The sequence below is a fragment of the Solea solea genome, chromosome 9 (genome assembly GCF_958295425.1).
Source record: "Solea solea chromosome 9, fSolSol10.1, whole genome shotgun sequence".
Classification (NCBI taxonomy): domain Eukaryota; kingdom Metazoa; phylum Chordata; class Actinopteri; order Pleuronectiformes; family Soleidae; genus Solea; species Solea solea.
The window spans coordinates 13,719,142-13,737,129 of record NC_081142.1 but is presented as its reverse complement, the minus strand read 5'-3'; the positions used below and the strand labels follow the sequence as shown (position 1 = coordinate 13,737,129).

The following is a 17,988-nucleotide window of genomic DNA, read 5'->3' as shown; positions in this document are numbered from 1 at the left end:
GTTACCTTTTAGTCAGCTGACACCATATTCACGTCTTAGTATTGTACCATTTTGAATACTCAGAGAAAATCCATATAAAACAATTTAAAGCCAATACAATTGTAAGAACATGCCAGACTAACATTGGGATCAGCTACAACTCCACAGACTATATAATTCACTGCTTTATTATTTATTAAATCAAAATATGCCTATTGTCATTTCCAATCCAATCCAAATTTATTTCTATAGCACACTTAAAAACAACTGAGTTGAACAAATTGCTGTACATCACATAAACACATAAAACAGAAAGGATATGACAATGTAAACTAAAAGCAAAAACAAAACAATTAAATAAACAATATATTCATATGTTTATATAAACACTAAAACTGTAGTTTTTAAATAGAACTCTTATTGTGGGTTCAAAAGGACTAAATATTTATTTGTCAAATCACACAGTGTTGTTTTCTGTCACGAAGGTTAACCTTCATCATGTGGTACGTGATGAGACGTACTGCCTCATGTTATTATCATGTGACATGTTGAGGTCACACGAAAATTATTGATTATAAACCTTCAGGCGAGCTCTTTAAACCCTTCCCACCATCCACGCTTATCTGCCAGTAGAGTGACACCCCGGCTGCCATATAAGGTAGTGGGCGGTCGGTGCAGGCCAACTACCGGGCCTTGATTGGACAGTCGGTCTGACATGACTCTTTTTGCAAAGTCGTCGGCGACGCTGATTGGTTGGGTGACTTGGTCCGATTTGAGCTCATTATCTTAATCAGCAGTAGATGAAGTGGGAAGGGAGGAAAAAAAAGCTGCAGCCAAAACAAGGACGGTAGTACTTGGCGTGGACCGTCGTTTCGGCACGAACCGACCCTGCCACTGTCTGAAGGAAGAATGCTTGAAAACAAGAGGGACAGATTGAAAACCTTCATCAGGAAGATCGACGAGAAGGCCATCGTCCGAATCAAGCACTTCATGAAAGAGAGGTGAGCGAAAAATGAATGTGGCTAGCTGTACCGCTATGTGCCGGTGAGCACCATCAACAAGGTCCAGGAGGCTTTGCTTAGATAGAACCGCTGACACACACCCGTTATCTCGTGACATGGGCTCGCATTATTGCGCCCTTAAAAACCTAAACGTCCCGTTTGTTTAATGAGAAGCGAACTGTGCGGACCTCTAGTTTTTCAGCCAGCGTGGACATGATGCTAACCGGCTAGCCACCCTTTCCGAATGAATACGTCGGCATTGAAATTAACCCTAGCATTATCAAGACAGTTACTCACTGACACTGAACTTAAACATTAAAACGTCTTCGTTGGCCCTCGACTATAATAAACGCTGGCTGTAAGCAGCACCTTTAGCCAATTCATGTGCTCATACTTGCACATCCATTAGTAAGAAGCCTGTATGGTCTGTAAAATAAATGTTAACATGAAGTGGTCACTGTAGATGTGGATGGGGTTGTTCTTTTCACCCTTTATGAACTAAAAGGCAGTCTAAAGAATAGCTTGCATGGATATTGTGGGATAGACTTGCTATTTAGTGGGTAAGGATTATCAGGTCCTTGTACCTTGCAGTGTATTTATTGTTAGGCTATTCTGTAAAACAAACATGGATTTTATTTTGCATTTGTAATTACCCTTTGTTCTCATCAAGCACATTTCCAAGAACACTGAATGACTAATTTTCCCTACATAATACTGTTAAATATGGCTGTGTGGAGTGGCTGGCTAATCCATTCCAGGCAGTGTGTGTAAATGGCATTATGCAAGGAAAGGTGGCATAAAAGGAATCCCTGGTGTAGTTTGTTTTTAATGATGACTTTTATTATTAATTATTGTCTCTTCTATGATTTTTGATGACGGTCCTGTCAAGATTCAGAGTCAGAGCGGATTGTTATGATGCTGTTTATATAGCTCTTTTCATACAAAGGAATGGGTAGGAAATGAGGAAACGCCTTCATCTCGACAAAGAAAACGGGCATCATTCGCATCATTCACAACATTCACTTGTGCACACTTTTAAACATGCGTATGTGGTGATTCCTTGTGGGGAAACACTCTTGCACACTTGACATACATGGGAAAAGTATATGCTTTCTCATAAATGGGCTATTTTTGGCTCTTGACCACAGGTGGTACATGGTGTTATATTAATGTGTCCTGTATCTTGTCCTCGAAGCATTGCCCTTCACTTTCCTCTCCTTAGATAGCCAAGTTTTGAATACAAGAGCCCTGCCAGTTGGATGTAGCCTGCTGTTATCAGCATATTTAAGATCTGTACAGAATGTGGGGTGATAATCTGTTTCCACAACATGCACACACACAGAAGTGTCACAGAAGTGTCAGGCCTCTGTGAGCAAAGGCTTGCCATATAAGTGTGACATCCAGGAGAAACCAGCCAAACTACTAGAGCAGCTGCATGTACACTGTGGTACTATGAGAAGACCCAAGTAAATGTGGTCAATCAACTCTTGTATGTCCACCCCTCTCACAATTGGAATCACCTACTACAACACAAAAACTGTGCCAACTACCACTATTAACTTTTTTATTTTTTTATTTTTAAGTCATAAATTCTCCATAAAGAAGAGAAAATAAATTGGTTTGTGGAATAATATATGTATGACTTAACACCAAATACGTTATCTCATTTCCTATCTAGCTCATTGTAAATTGGTCTCCACACAGGTTTGCCAGGAACACAATAAAAAAAGAACCACCGTTAAGAGGTAGAGGACCTGGTTTAGCTGCGAAGCTTCCAGAGTTTGCTCAGGAGTGAGTTGGGAGGGGCGGATTTACAGGCATCCTGTTGGCTCCAGGAAGATGCTCTTAGGACGTAACTTACTTTCTGCTGTGGGAAGTCTGTAGACTATGTAGGTTTAAATTATGAGATGTGCTGCAGATGCAGAGGGAACGCCCGTCAGCGGATGAAAACCACATCTCCAGGACTGTTTATTCTGAAATGAAAGGTTGCGCACTAGCCAGCTGGCCATGGTTGAATGAATCAGTTGCTTCTGTCAGGCTAGTGTTAATGGCCTGCCTTTTGACACAGTGCCAAGAAAAGAAAGCCTTTTCACCTTTTTGTATTCTCAATAGCTTGGTGAATTACAAGAAGACACGTGGGGCTTTAGAGGAGCTTATCTAAAAGTGTGAGTGAAAGCTTACGATGGTTCAGATTTTTGATATTTTTCAGTTCTTTTTCTGGGGGGTGTTTAAATGAAGTCCTTGTTCTATTTCACAGCACTACATGTTATCTCACCATTTATGCAAAGCAACAGTCAGTTTTCTTTCATATGTGAAATACAGGGGGAATTTTTTTTTTTTTTTTTCCTGGAACTAGTGTGAATACATTATACAATATAATCGGCTGACCATTTCAGATATCACTATAAATGTCATATCTAAAATACTAAATGATTCATTGACAAATAGAAGTTGCAGTATGTTGGTCTCTGTCACAAGGTATTCCGCAGACTGTTACCAGTCATTGAAATCTCCTTATACACTTTGCCACACATACACATTGCTCTGTTGCTAAAGCCCTGAATTTTAGGATGGGATGTCTACTTCAAGACCATTTTGAATAGAAAATGTTTGAGTAGATTTGATCCCCGTTTGTACATGGTAGAATTTCACACTTTCACTTTTTAATCGTTACATTTTGGTGGGTTTCTGTAGTCACAATCACACCATGCCACTGCTGCTCACATGCCTGGTGGCTCGAGACCATGCCTGGTCAACTCTCCGAGTTGCCTCACACAAAGACCTCCTCTGTCTACATTTAGCACAGAGGAAGTGGAGGGAGATGTTGCATGTACAGGGACACATGACTTCCCACTCAGACTTGCACACTGTTCTGCTGTGACACATGCATGTACACATACAGTACTTTATTTTCTAGTACACACACACACACACACACACACACACACACACACACACACACACACACACACACACAGAGTATTCCTGCAGACTATGCCCTGGCAGTGTGCCACAAACTGAGTGTTATTTGGCACACTGGCTCTTCTCTTTGCTCATCCTAACTGTAACTGCTGTATTGAAGCTCGCAGTCGAGGCAAAGTACAAGAACCATACGAATCTGAATTCCCCTTCAAGAATTGCGGTTTGGCCGGCACCATGTCGTCGTATTGCAACCAGAAGTTTAGAGGCATGACCTGCGCTCAGGTTGCTATTGGACCACGTCAGCTGTCAACACACTGGTGTCCTCTCATGTGCCATACATCATTTAACTTTCTTCCAAAGAGTAACATAATTTACACAATTGACATCATGTGTTCATGTGTTCATGTGAAACTCAAACTAGCGATTGCAACCATTATAAATTGAGTGACAAGTAGTTGAATTTTTCCCATAACTCTATTCAAACGAATTTCTTTTTACAACTAGCAGAGACACCCTTAGTGGCTATATTCTCATATATTGTTTGGCCTCAGAATCAACCTGGAAGACTGTCCATCTTTTTTTTTTTATGATCACAACCACAGGTTTCCATCTTTGGCTTTTTAGAGAGATCCTGTATGAGACATTGAGTAAATGGAAAGTGCTGCGAGTGTTGTTGTTGTTAAACAAACAATTGCACCAACAAACATTACCTAAGGGTGTTTGATTGTGTTACTCCTTTCATTTTCTCAGCCTCCTCCACCCTTTTCACATAAACCTACAGGAAGTGAGTGCTTAATTGCAAGTTGAAATTTGAAATTTTTATCACTAGCCTCTGCCTCAAAACATTTTGAGCATGATGTTGTCAATACACCACTGATTTTGTGTGCACAGCTTAGTATGTGTGTATGATGTGCCTTTTTTAGGCATCATAAACACACACTGTGCCTTGGGCTTAAAATCAACTTTTACAGACCAATTATGCAAACTACAGGGCTTCACATAGAAACCGTAGGGGTTTGGTTACACATTTTATACAGTCAGTAGAGCTTCATGATTCTGAGGGGGGGAAAAAAGATGAGAATCAAAGATGTCGTGTTCAAAGTTGAGATCACAGCTGGTATCTCTCTCTCATCCATACAGCTGATATCACTAATTAAAATGCAGCAGAGTTGTTGTCATTTAGAAATCAGATCTCCTACAGGTGTGACAGGAGATCATGTTTTCTTTATTTTATTTTGATCCATCGTCATTATTCTGCATGTACTTGAACATTTTAAATATTTGGCTTAATGAAACACATTCTCGCACACACACAATTTGTTCCAAAGCCCGTCGTCCAGTTTATTTGGAGGCTTCAACATTTTAGAGTTGGCTTAGTGATGGAAAGGTCTGGAAAGATCTGCAAAGGTCTGTTGCTTTGGTATAAATGGCTTGATTGGATGATGATGAATCAGCAGATCTCATGACAATAATTGCCCATGGCTCTCCAGAAGATGGTGCTATAATACTATCAGGTGCTATTCATTCTTTAAGGAAGCAGTCTTATCTTGGGATGCTCCAGACCAGCAGACATAAGGCTGACGTCTACAGCAGGACTCGTGGGATCATCTGTCTCATTTTGCAGACGAATTTCCCCTTAGGAGTACTTTTGTTGTGGGAATCTTCAGTCAAAGCTAGTTTCCTGCAAATTTAAAGGGGACCTATTATGCAAAAGCAACTTTTTAATCATTTTAATACTTATATTTGGGACTCTGGAGGCCCTACCAGTCGCCAAGGTGTGGAAAAAGAATACTCAGTCAGTTTTTCGTGGTCCCCCTTAGTGTAAGTATAGGCGATAAAACACGCAATGTTGAATTGCCTTTCACCGCGAATGTTGCCACCCCACCAGGAAGTTTACTTAGAGAGCTCCACCTTAGCTCCACCATGTCCCTATAAAATGCAAGGGAGGAAGAGCGGTACGTATTTCACCGACGTACAAACACACACATTTTTAAGAAAAGGTCAAATAGAGCTCATAACTGACCATTCTGACACTTCCTGTTGCAGTCTACATACTACAACTTCTTCCGTAGCTTCCTCTTGTTCAGGGTCAGACTCTGGTTCAAACATATATGGTTTCCTCCACCTGCCATGTTTCTCCCACGGTTCACGTTCAACTGTTGTCGTGGTAGCGTGAGCGTGCCGGTGTCGACACACCCCCTGGAAGAAGTGGGTGTGTCTCATTTGCATGTAAAGAGACCAGGCACAAAACTGAGCCACCAGGGAACTATTTTAACTTGGAGAAATAGGGTATAATATGGGACCTTTAAGTCATCCGGTTATCTTCAGTTAACCATTTTTACAGTTACGTAACCTTGTTTTTATTATTGTAGTGCCATCATTGTTCAGAAAATGGCCTATCCTGTCCTACAGTATCATAGAAGGACATTCATCTACCTCATACGCCTGTATTATTTATGCAATATGGTATGTTTAAACCATCACTTCATCATTTAACAGCAACAAATGGATGTATTCTTCTTTTTGCAGTCACTCATGTGAGGAGTGTTTGAAGTATAAACATACTTTCGGGTGAAACAGTAACGGGGCTTTTATTAGAAGTGCCCTTTGCCCTTCACAAGAATTGTTCGTCTTATCTCTCAATAAAACAAACTAAGAATTGCTATGAAAAAAAACTGTCATGCACACAGTACGATGTTTTCTCCACTTGCCACATTAAACTCACCAAAAAGTAGCCTCTTGGACAACAGTTTTATGTTGAATTACATGCACCGCTTTGTTGTCGAATGTTTTGTTGTTCTCCATGTAACTTGTATTGCATAGAGCAGCAAGCAGGATACTGCAGTGGTCTATTGCCCCATGGAACCTTTGACATCAGTTGATAGACCAACAGCCACATTGTTTAGAAGTTATCAGGTTCAAGGACTCGGAGAGGCCATATGGCTGGAACAACAATCAAAACTCTGCTGTTTTGATTGCTGCAAAACTTAATTATAGCACAGCTGTTCCACAATGTTTATCCCGGGGTTCAACAGCAAGAGGTTTACAGCGAGAACATGACAGGCAGAGGTCAGACTGAGGTAAGGGGTGATGTATATGGTGGCTAAATTAAGACTGGCGTCACAAGTGTGACCATGTGAGTGAGTTCCCTGGGTGGTGGTGTCATAGGTATAGATATAGCCCCTTTCTCTTCATTCAAACACAAACTTACTCGCGTTGTAGCCCATTTACATACTTTTAAAAGAGTGGGCTGACCATCACCCGTTTTTAAATCCATGCCCTTGTTGTTATTGAAAATGGGCTACTTGGAGTTTTTGTTGTTTAGGCTTTCAGAACGAGCTGGCAATGTTTCTCACCCCCCCTCATTTCCACCATCTACTTTCAATTGTTAAGTTTCCATAACAACACAGGGTCAAATTGCCTATGAAAGGACAAAGCTTGGGAGACACATTGTGGTGTTTCCTTTTTTTTCACTTTCACCCCACTCTACTGGTCCTGTCTACGTGTTGAGCTCTAAAATGTTGCAGTAAAACAGACCTTTACACCCTGATAATGCTCAAGGTTTAAGTGCCGAAGGTAGTGCAGGGCTGTGTGATTCAGCTGTCTTGACCAGTTGTGGCTTCTTACCATCAGACACTCTGGAAGAGGCATAGCGAAACGTTTAGTGGTTATGGAGAGAGGGAAAGGCTTGTTGAACCACCAGGGGTCTGTGGCTCATGGTCATCTCTCTGAGAATCTGAGAAGGTAGGTTGAGCAAATGTTGACTGTCTCTGATTTAAATCTTATTTTCTAGAACTGTGTTGGATAAGGCAGTGCTGTCTAAATACAGGAAGATTTTAGCCGGTAAATCATTTGTACAAACGCCAGCTCCATATTTTTGAGAAAAGACTGTTTTGTAAATCCAATCACAGACTTGACAACTGTGGAAACTTTGTTGAAGTGAATTGTCTGTTCTGACACTAGCTGACACTAGAACACATGCAGATTTAGAAAACTGGAATGTTTTGGTAATCTCTATTTCACAGAACATGATCAACATGTGAGGTTTGCTTTATGTGCTGTAGTTTCCCTGTACTTAGACAAATTGTTCTTTATCCTGATTCTAGATTAACATAAGTATCTGTCCTTCCATTTAAATATTTTGCCGCTCAGAATTTAAGAAGCCTATTCCTATTGTGAAATGTTGGGTGTGGTGGTAAAACTACCTTTTTTCCATTAGTCTTTATGACAGCGTGATCCAATTTTGAAGTAGGTTACAGGTCAAGGCCTCTTTGTGATCATATACACCAGTTTTAGGTAGGCCACCCCCTGCTTTGTAACTGTAAACTAGTCCTTAAATGATGTCACTTTTATGGAGTACATGGGTCATTTCATGTGAAGCTTTTGCTTATATTGTATCGATTTTTGGATTTTTTTTTTTTTTTCTGCTGTAACACTCTTGTCCAAATGTCATTAAGTTCAGTAAGTTTCTTTAAGATCATAGCATCAACTATATTCCCTAGAGCCATTACAAAGTGCATTATTATACATGGTAGAAAGAAATAAGTGACTTGGTTGTAATTTCCTTTGGTTTGTCAGGCTGGGAATTTACAGTACAACACGGCAAAGAAAATCAATTTGTTTTCAAAACTTCCAGACTATGTGGGAAATTTTCAACCCATGACCCGCGGTTTTGTAAACGCGCAGCACATCTTATTGAAACAACTGAAATGAGTACTGGTGGCTTTTGAGAGATACAGGAAGCTGCTTTGACACGATGTTAATGATTATGTTTTGTCCCGAGCAAAGACGGGAAGTTGTTAAGAAATCCAAAACCGGTTATAGCCTTTGAGAACTGCTTATATTGCCCTGCTGTCTTTATCCTCTTTCCCTCTGGAGGTGGCTCTGGTGAGCATACTTGGCGAGCAGTTAAGCTATCATTATGAAACACTTCTCATAGTGTGTTGCCTATGTTTAAACCCCGCCTCAGTGGGTTTCTGGCCACTGAAATTGCTAGTTGTTTATATTACTTATAACCATTTATATTTTAGGAATGTATTAAAGGGTGACGGCAAAGGTCCGTTGCACTTTTGTATCTGGAGTAGAGAAAACCACAATCTACACATACACATAACCTAACACATTGGGATTTTACTTGCCAAGATAAATAACTGAACATTTAAAATAAGCTTATGCTTTAATGACATGTAAATACATACCACCTCACATGCAGTACGAATATCTCTTGCATTGTTTTTACTTCCTGTGTCCTGAATTAAGGTTACATGTAACTGGTTACTATGTAATAGTCACCCAAGTATAATTACAGGGTAAAAATCTAGTTGCAGCTGTGAGAGTTGTTTTCCTCTCTGACCTTTACCCCAATTACTCACATGACAGGGTAGTTAAAATCGTATTTAATACTTGTCTTAAGTGGTGATAATCGATGATAGTTATACATACAACATATCTTAATTGCCATATAGAAGAGACTGAGTGAGTTTAAGTCGTGGTGTTTTTCCATTTCTTGGTTAGATTCCATTTCTTGGTTAGGGAAACATGGATAATCTAGACCTAGGTTAGGCTATATGGGCGAGTGTGAGCACCTCACAAGTATTTCTCAAGTACTTTTCCACTCACAGAGAAAGCTGTTTTTTAAAAGTTCCCGTCTAATCTGAATGTACCATACAAAGCACATCTCCACAAGACAAGATTTTGATATTGAGCGATGTGTTTCTTTTAGTGGAAGATTGTATGAGACGAGCCTTTCTTCAACTTGTCTGTGCTTGTGTTGCACTATGCAAGTTTTGTGTGTGTGTGTGTGTGTATACGTAAGAGAGTGTGTGCAGTCTGCACGTTGTTCCCTTTCATGCTTGTTTGGCTCTGGGGGAGTGGTTAAGTTTGACGTCACCTACTACGGAGTGTCACACCATTCTCAACACAGTGACTTCCTCTTTACCAGCGCAGCAACACAACAGTTTTTTTCCGGCAGCAGCTTGAGAAGGACCTTGACTTAACTGGCACAAACCAACATCTTGGACCACAACATTTAAATCTTGTATTTATTAATATATTATTATTTTTTTTACCTCTCAGCTTTAATGGCTTAAGCTAATCTACAGAAACCAGAGTTTTCAAGGATTTTCGTCCTTTAGGAAAGGAAATGCCAATTGTCAGTCGATATAGTTTTCGATCATCTAAGCGATTTAAATTTACCAGGTAAGCTGGTCTTTTTCATTGTTTGTCCTAACGAGATTTAAGTCTTTTTGTCCTCCTTTTGAGATGTGGGATTCACTCAAACGGTGTCCTGTTTTGTGAGCGTTATCATTATCTTTAACTTAATTTACAGGTTTGTGTGAATACAATTCAGCTGACTATGGGGTTGTTTAATTTGTGGCCTCTTTGTTCCAAGTCAAGGACAGGCCATTTCTTTCCTTTCTTTTCTTTATGGGCACATTGGCTCATGTAAATCCTGCTGCACTTCTTTTATGAGTCACCTGCTTGGTTTGTTTGTTGTTTTTCCAGCCATTTGTAAAACCGTTTTTCTGACTCGATAAAGCCTTTTATTTTGTAGAAATTGACAAATGTGACATATAGTAACAAAATTCCTAACTCAAGTTAATAGCATCCATTGTGCTCTGCTGAGCATTTAGCTCTGCTACGTGCAAATGCTGGATAACGACACAAAATAGTTGTTGGCACAGTTTAGAACGGGCATTTGCGCAACTGTCAGTTTCCCACCTTAAGTAATCCGGTTTTACTGTAATACGTTTTCTCAACATTTTCCTTTTGAAGGCATTGTGTTATCTGTTAATGAATTGTTGGGTTATTGTGCTTTGTTCTTTCTTTAATGTATGTTTTTATATGTCTTTATCTGGCAGAAGTTAATATTCAAGTTAATGATAAAACTGTGTATTATGTTCCTGCCATAATACCCAAGGAGAAAAAGGCATATGATAATTTGCCTAAACAAATAAATCTGTTTGAGCAATAAGGCAAGTTGTTAAATTTCTCTCTCTCTCTTTCTCTCTCCCTCTCCATTTCCAGTAACTACCCTGTAGATAGCAGTGGCAGCGGGCTGCCAGACAAAGTGAAGAAAAGCAGGAGTAGCCTAAGCAATGGCAGCATCAAGAAGTTGGAGTCCAGGAAAGCCTTGAGTCTGGAGGCAGCCCAGATCGAGGTCCAGCTACAGCACAAAACGCTCGCCAGACAAGTAGCCATCAGGTAGGACCAACGGGGAAAGAGGAGGAATTAAACACAATGTCAAAACATGTTTGATGGGCCTTCAGGGTTAAAACGTCTTCTGTGAAGTTGCCAAAAGAGTTGAGCCGTTAATGTGTGAATATAATTCACGTACAGAATTGCATCACTTCTCTGTAAAACACACATACACGGTCTCTCAAGTTTTTATAACTCAACTTCAGATGTGTAAAATACTTTGATGTAGCGGAGACTCGCAACTATTATGAATCACAAGACTTGATCCAGGTCTTGGCTGTTGTTCAGACATGACACACACAAGAGCACACATCCGTTGGAGGCTTACTGGGTGGTTTCCCCCCCCCCCACATGATTGAATGTGTGAGTTAGATGTATAATGTTGTGAAGAGCAGTCTTTATCTGTAATTCCTCCTATATGACTGTGTTTATTGCTTGGATATTTAAAGTATATGTAGAATGTGTGCATTTGAAGACAAGCATTTTGGATGCTCTGCCACTAGATTTTTAGCTCCTAATGTACTAAAATGTTGGAGTAAATGACCAAATCTGATACTCCTTCCCTGCCAAAAACGACCAGAAAATGTATTTCGTACCTACAAATTTAGTGGCTGAAGGTGAACAAACAGCATTAGTAAAAAACAAACAACAAAATGACTTAAAGTGTTCTATATGTGTTGTTCCTCCAGTCAAAATTAGAGTTGTTCTTTTTACAGCCAACTGTTTTCTCACGGTTTTCTTAGCCAATCAGAGGCGTCAACAGTGTTGCCACAAGACGCACAACCCCCCCCATGTAATCCACTGCACTTGCAGTGTCTCTGTAACACCTCACATTCACACAGTCCAGCATAAACCATAGACTGCTTTCACAGCTGTATGCTTTCTGTCCACAGAGCACAGTCATACGATGATGACAACAAAGTCTTTGAGAAAACGGAAACCACAAGTACACGAAGTGTAAGTCCGCACAGTTCTTTCATATAGAAGATGTTCGAGGAAATGAAATGCAGAGCTACCTGGTTCTCTTAAATGTATTGATGTTTAAATGTTTTGTATTAGCTGACAAGTGCATTTACTGAGAGCGACTCTTGAACCAGTAAAGCCCTGTAGTGTGTGCTCTTTTTTTTTCTTTTTTTTCAAATACCTAATTTTTGCTTTAAATTTCATTATTTTGCTAAATTCACCTTTCTTTCTTGTTTTCCATTTTATTTTAGAGTTTCACAAAGCACAACAAGACATTCCACAAGTTGTTTCCAAACATTCCAGAGAATGAAGACTTAATACATGGTAGGTAAATGAATATTGTTGTGATTGATTGGCTTAATGAACGAGTGGCCCTTACAAAACGTGTTGCTGCTCCCCTTCTCTCCTAGCATACATCTGTGCTCTGCAGAAGGAAGTGCCCTACCATGGTCGGCTGTACATCACAGACACCCATGCCTGTTTCCACTCCTCAGTTTTGCTCAAGGATACAAAGGTAAATGCCCATTCATTCCTTTTGGCCTAATGTTTGATTTGATTGGATTCTAAAGCAATGGACTCTGGATAACTCGGTCAGGATGCTCTGCAGAGTGTGTTATTCACATCTATTGAACGCTAAAAGGAGATTATCTGGATGAAATTGTGTTCACAACAGCAGGAGAATCTCTGGAGGATCCAGACGAGGAGCTGGGGTATGCAGGAGGCAGGGCAACTGCTCATTGGTTGTCCTAATTTCTCCTGAGTCTCTCTTGCTGACCTTTCCTGTGTTTGTCTGTGTCCTCTTACAGGTAGTGATTGCAGTCTCCTGCGTTCTTAGAGTGAAGAAGCAGAACACGGCTTTGCTTGTGCCCAACGCCTTGTCGATTCGCACCACGCGTGGTGAAAAAGTAGGTTCCCCACCCCCCATCTCACACAGCCATTAATGAGCACTTGATAAGGCTATTGTCTTAGTAGTCAACAGATATGTTCACCTTGACTTTAAGTGTGCCTAAAGAGCCAACATTTAATATTCACTATGTTTTAACCCTTGTTCAGTACCTGTTTGTGGCCCTGCGGAACAGAGAATCATGTTATCAGGTGCTGCGCTCAGTCTGTCCTCAGCTAGAGGTGAGTTGCTCTGTTCACACGGTGCATACATTGTCCTCAAATGTTCTTGGATTGATTAACAAATGTGGTAAAACTTAAGTGGACATGACATTTGCGTGATTCTCTTTTACAGGATGGTAGCACAAACAGTAGCCCTGTCATCTCCTCAACTGAGGCCAGCTTTGATAAGAGCAAACTTGTGGTAAGACAATTTCTATGTCTTAGAATTATTTAGTAATAAGGGGAATTGATATTTGAGCCTGGAGAAAAAAGGTGTCTTTGACGTTGATATTACAAAAATTCTCTGTCTGTCAACAGAACTCCAGCCTGTCCAGTCTGGACGACAGCTATGACCAAGTCGATGGCTCGGAGTCTCAGTCTATGATGGACCAGCCTCTGCTCAGACCAGTTCTCTGCAGAGGTTAGAGCTCAACACCAATTTACAAATCCTTTACACTGGGGGACTCTGTTAAAACAGCAAATAAGAAAAGTTGAAACATAGATGTATGGAGTGCTGTTTTGGTGCTGTGATCTCCATGTTTCTTTTTGTCATGTTTTCTAAAATCCATTGTCCGATGCTGATTTCTCTTTTTCTGCAGAGACGGTGCCTAATGGAAACGGCTCCAGAGTGAAGGCCTTGCTCATACAGCAGAGTGACAGCTCATCGTCAGAGGAGCTGTCCGAGTCAGGTAATGCACTGATGCACGCACACAGTTGCCAGTCCTAAATATTTACTGGCTTAGAGGGGCAATTATTCATGTTTAAATCGACACCAAAAAACAGATTCTAAAATAAAGAAATGTTTAATTTTTTTAGTGGGAACATCTGTTTTCTTATTTCGTATTGTTGAGATAATGTCTGTTTGGCACAGCTTCCTCTGCACAGCATCACAATACTGTAGTTCAGTGAAAACACTGTGGGACTTGGAGCCTAGGTATTCATGTTGTATTTACATTTCTTGTTCCTGTTAAAGGTGGATCGTGGGTTTGGAATGTGACAGAAAAGGCCAAGTCCCTGCTGGTTCAGAGCGAGGCCAGCACGCTCAACATGCTACTTTTCATTTACTTGATTTTGTGAGTAGTACCTCCTTCCTCTTCTCTGTTCTTTTGTGGTCAGGCACTATTCATTTGCAATGCAATCATAGAAAACGCATTTTAATGCCAGGTGTAAAGGTCTCGAGCAAGAGAGGGAGCAGCGTGTGTGCGTGTGTTATGAACGATCAAACAAACACGGCACTAATTTGAAATATTCTATGGTTGTTGGAAGAAATAAACGTCTACACTCCTCTTGATCAAGCTGAGTATCTGTATGCTCTTCCTCCCACTCGTAAAAGTGAGAGTGTCCGCTCAAAGCAACTACAACTTTTGTCTTGGAGGAAATATTTGCCCCGTGCTTTCTGACCACGAGCCAACACAAGCAAAAGCCAAGTCATTCCTTATCAGCAGCAGTTCTGGTGATGCGTAACCTGACTTTTGAACATATAACTTTCTCCACTGCAATCGTGTGTGAGGCTAGCCCCACCCACTGTCCTCCAGAATTTATGCACTGTTAATGCCAGCACTAAATGATAGTACAGTATTTTCAGTACCCATTACTAAGTGTAAAGTAGCAATGAAAAGCATCCAGTGCTAAATTAGCATGTTGGTAAGAGGGCACAGCTGTAATGTAGTTTATTGATCAAGGGAGACGTGCCTAAAATGGCCTTGAAAATACAGGTAACAATTGTCCGTGCATGAAAAAGGCAAATAATGTGACATTGTGTGTGTGATTTATTTATTTATTTATTTATTTTAAATCACAGGGTTGTGCTGCTGCTGCTGTCTTCAGGCTACATTGGTTTGCGTATTGTGGCTTTGGAGGAACAGCTGACGTCCCTCGGAGCACTGCCTGAGTTCACTTTACAGAGCGGGTAAGGACTCCTTATCTCTTGACTTCATTCTCAAAATCCTTGTGCCGTTTATTTCCCCTGAACATAGACTTGGATAAAATATCTCTATTAAGGCAACGTGAAGAAGTTGTAGTTCATTCAGTATTTACTCAGAACATTGTTGCTCCTTCATGGCGACAAGATTCTATTAAAGATACTTTATTACGTTATTCGTGCCACCATTTTCACACAACGGTTTCCTGCTAATCTCAAGAATGCATTCAGCCATCCTGTCACCTGATAAGATGTTTTCCTCGTAGTCCTATTTTAAAAGCCATCACTATTGCACACAAGGAACAAGCTGCACTTGAAAAGTCTAGTTAGATGTTTAAATTTTCTTATTAAAGCTGTAAAAAACAAACCCTGTGCCGTTGCATTGTTAAGTGTGTGTGAAGAATTTGGCTCTTGTCAACTTACATAATTGGCTTTGTTGTCTTTCAAGGAAACAAAAAGAGAAAATAATTCCTGAAAAAGGTGTAGCGCTGTTGTGAAATAACTTAATACCTGTGTATAGTTTGTTGTGATGGCAAGAAACGATGATAAACTCAATTACACACCTATGTCTCTCTGGTCTTTTCACAGGTACCACCAAGACACATAACACTCACTGACTGAAGGAGAGATCGGTTGACTTATGACTGGAGGACTATTTTTGGCCTCTTCTCAGCAGACCCCAGCGGGAGAAGTTAAATCCACTCAGACTGTGTCCATGGCTTGAGGAAGAGAGGCCATCCTGTCCAATTTCAAAGACAACTTGTTAAACTTGAAGGGCTAGCCTTGCTCCGGTGCAGTGAACAAAAGGACACGCCACAACTTAGTCACACGGACCGGAGCCAAAAACGCATGCACACACTGCCTGGTTGCAGAGTGTCTTGTCTTTTCAAACCAAAGCCAAATGGTTCTTATTTAATGAGGTGCCATACTACCCGGGGGCACTTTCCTTATGTTACCCACTGTCTTTCATCCTTCCTCATCTACCTGAGCTTTCAGTCTGAACAGGGCTTCTACCAGTCAGCATTAGCGCGTTGTCGTGCTTGTTTTTGCACCTCGACAAAGGAGACAGCATAGCCAAAGATGCACACGGTGCACATCTATTGCATGAGTGCACGGAAATAACTAGACTTTCTGTCTCTTGTTTACCTTTCCATCGATCGGCAGCATAGCAAACCTGTCTCTCTTTTTTGAATTTTATAACATTTGAGTACTTCTCTTCGACTGGCTCTTATTGTCCTAATCAGCTGTGGGTTGAAATGATGATGGTTGAAATCTCTAATTCAGATCAGCTCATGGAGGCTTGATACACTCCTGATGGTCATATTCTTTCTCTCTTTCTCCAATCACCTGTTATTGCAGTATTGCTTTCCTCGTCTTTGACATGATTTAAATGTATTTAATGATCAATGCTGAGAGGTAATTCTTTGCGTCACCAATGCACAAATACTTAGTACAATAGGAAACGAGGAAGTCATCTCAGATGCAACAATATGTTTTTGTGTCCGGCTTTCCGATGACTTTTTTCGTCACACGTAGACTTAAATTGTGTCGGGTTCAGATGTTTATGTACTGTCTACAAGAAAAAAAAAGTGACAATGTTGTGTTGAAGTACAAACCTCCTTTTTTTGGATAGGCCTCTTGACGTCCAAGTGGCATTTCAAGAACTTTCAGGTTATTTAAAGTAGCACCAATAATTTATTTCGAATGTTCAAGAACGTGTCTGCAATGCGGACACTTGACTGAAAGTGTATATGCATTCTCGCTCGTGCCACCCTCCGAGGAGAATTTACAACCACACTTTGTAAGGTCCAGGTTTTCATCAGTGGTCCCTAAAATAGATTTCAATATGCAACAATTGTTAATGCATGGTAAAATGTAACTAAAACTTTGTGTGTCGTTTTTAAATGAAACTTAATGTTTTTGGGGAAGATTTTGTGTTGGAAAACAAAATGTGAGTGAAAGGAATAGCTCAAGCGAGCGAGCGCACTTTAAAGAATGTTTCGTGCCTGTCACAATCCATGCTTTCTGGATTGGGAAGAACTGGCAAAGCTGGCGTTCTGTGGTATCTGATGGTGCTAAGACCTTTTTTAAAAAATAGTTTTCACTCAGGGGTGGTGGGCACTACCTACCTGCTATGTGGTTTTAGGTTGTCATCTTTACCGTTGCCATTTCGTGATCATGATGTGGTTCACATTTTGTTCGCTTTGGTGGTTTCTCAAAAATACTTTATTTCATTGAGATTTGCTTGAATTTACTAATTGATACGACTTTGTCTTTGGATGTTTTCGTTTTCTTTTCCCTCTCTCTTATGACTGTTTTCAACTGACCTAAAGAAAATTTAAATCCACACCACATCTCAGTGATCTTTCCATCACCCTTGTTGTCAAAGCTCTTCTTGATGAGGTGTAGCAGGGGGCTGTAATTCTGCCTCGCCCTGTCACATTCACAATGATTTGCCATGGTTTTTGTCAACATGCCATATACAGTACCATCAGTTTTTATATTCCCCCACCAGGGGGCAGTACACAATCACTGTTCTCTAATGTACTTGATGCAAGAATTTCATTGAGGGCAGTATATGTGTGGTTTTGCACTATTCAGAGTGTTGTACATAATTTGAATCGGTTGTTAATGTCTTTAATTCTACTATGGTCCTACATATATTTATTTGCATTCTGTGTAATTCAAAGTAATCTCTGTGAGATGGCTTTGCTATTGTTCAAAATAAATCAAATGTTGCAAAGAAAATAATATTCTGAATCCTTGTGTTCAATTCCTAAAAAAAAATCTTGGATTTAGGGGAGCACTGACTGTATAACACAGTTGAAGGTTTTGTTGCACTTGCTCTTCTGTAAATAATAGTAATCCAGTTGTAGTAATAATCCAGTCCAAAGAATAAAC

General features: G+C 40.3%; 1 protein-coding gene across 3 annotated transcripts; it reads left to right on the top strand.

Annotated features, from left to right (window-relative positions):
* The first annotated feature begins 785 nt into the window (after window positions 1-785).
* On the top strand, window positions 786-17,838 carry si:zfos-943e10.1 (GRAM domain-containing protein 2B). 3 transcript variants are annotated; one of them, XM_058639085.1, is made up of 13 exons: window positions 786-980; window positions 10,929-11,105; window positions 11,993-12,056; window positions 12,314-12,386; window positions 12,473-12,576; window positions 12,869-12,967; window positions 13,116-13,187; window positions 13,300-13,368; window positions 13,485-13,587; window positions 13,766-13,855; window positions 14,140-14,239; window positions 14,968-15,075; window positions 15,676-17,838. In XM_058639085.1, the coding sequence occupies exons 1-13, from the start codon at window positions 889-891 to the stop codon at window positions 15,692-15,694; spliced, it is 1,170 nt and encodes a 389-aa protein (XP_058495068.1). In that variant the 5' UTR covers window positions 786-888; the 3' UTR covers window positions 15,695-17,838. The 3 variants fall into 3 exon arrangements, with proteins under 3 accessions (XP_058495068.1, XP_058495070.1, XP_058495071.1); XM_058639087.1 differs by lacking the exon at window positions 786-980 and adding an exon at window positions 7,430-7,646; XM_058639088.1 differs by lacking the exon at window positions 786-980 and adding an exon at window positions 9,868-10,100.
* The last annotated feature ends 150 nt before the right edge of the window (window positions 17,839-17,988 follow it).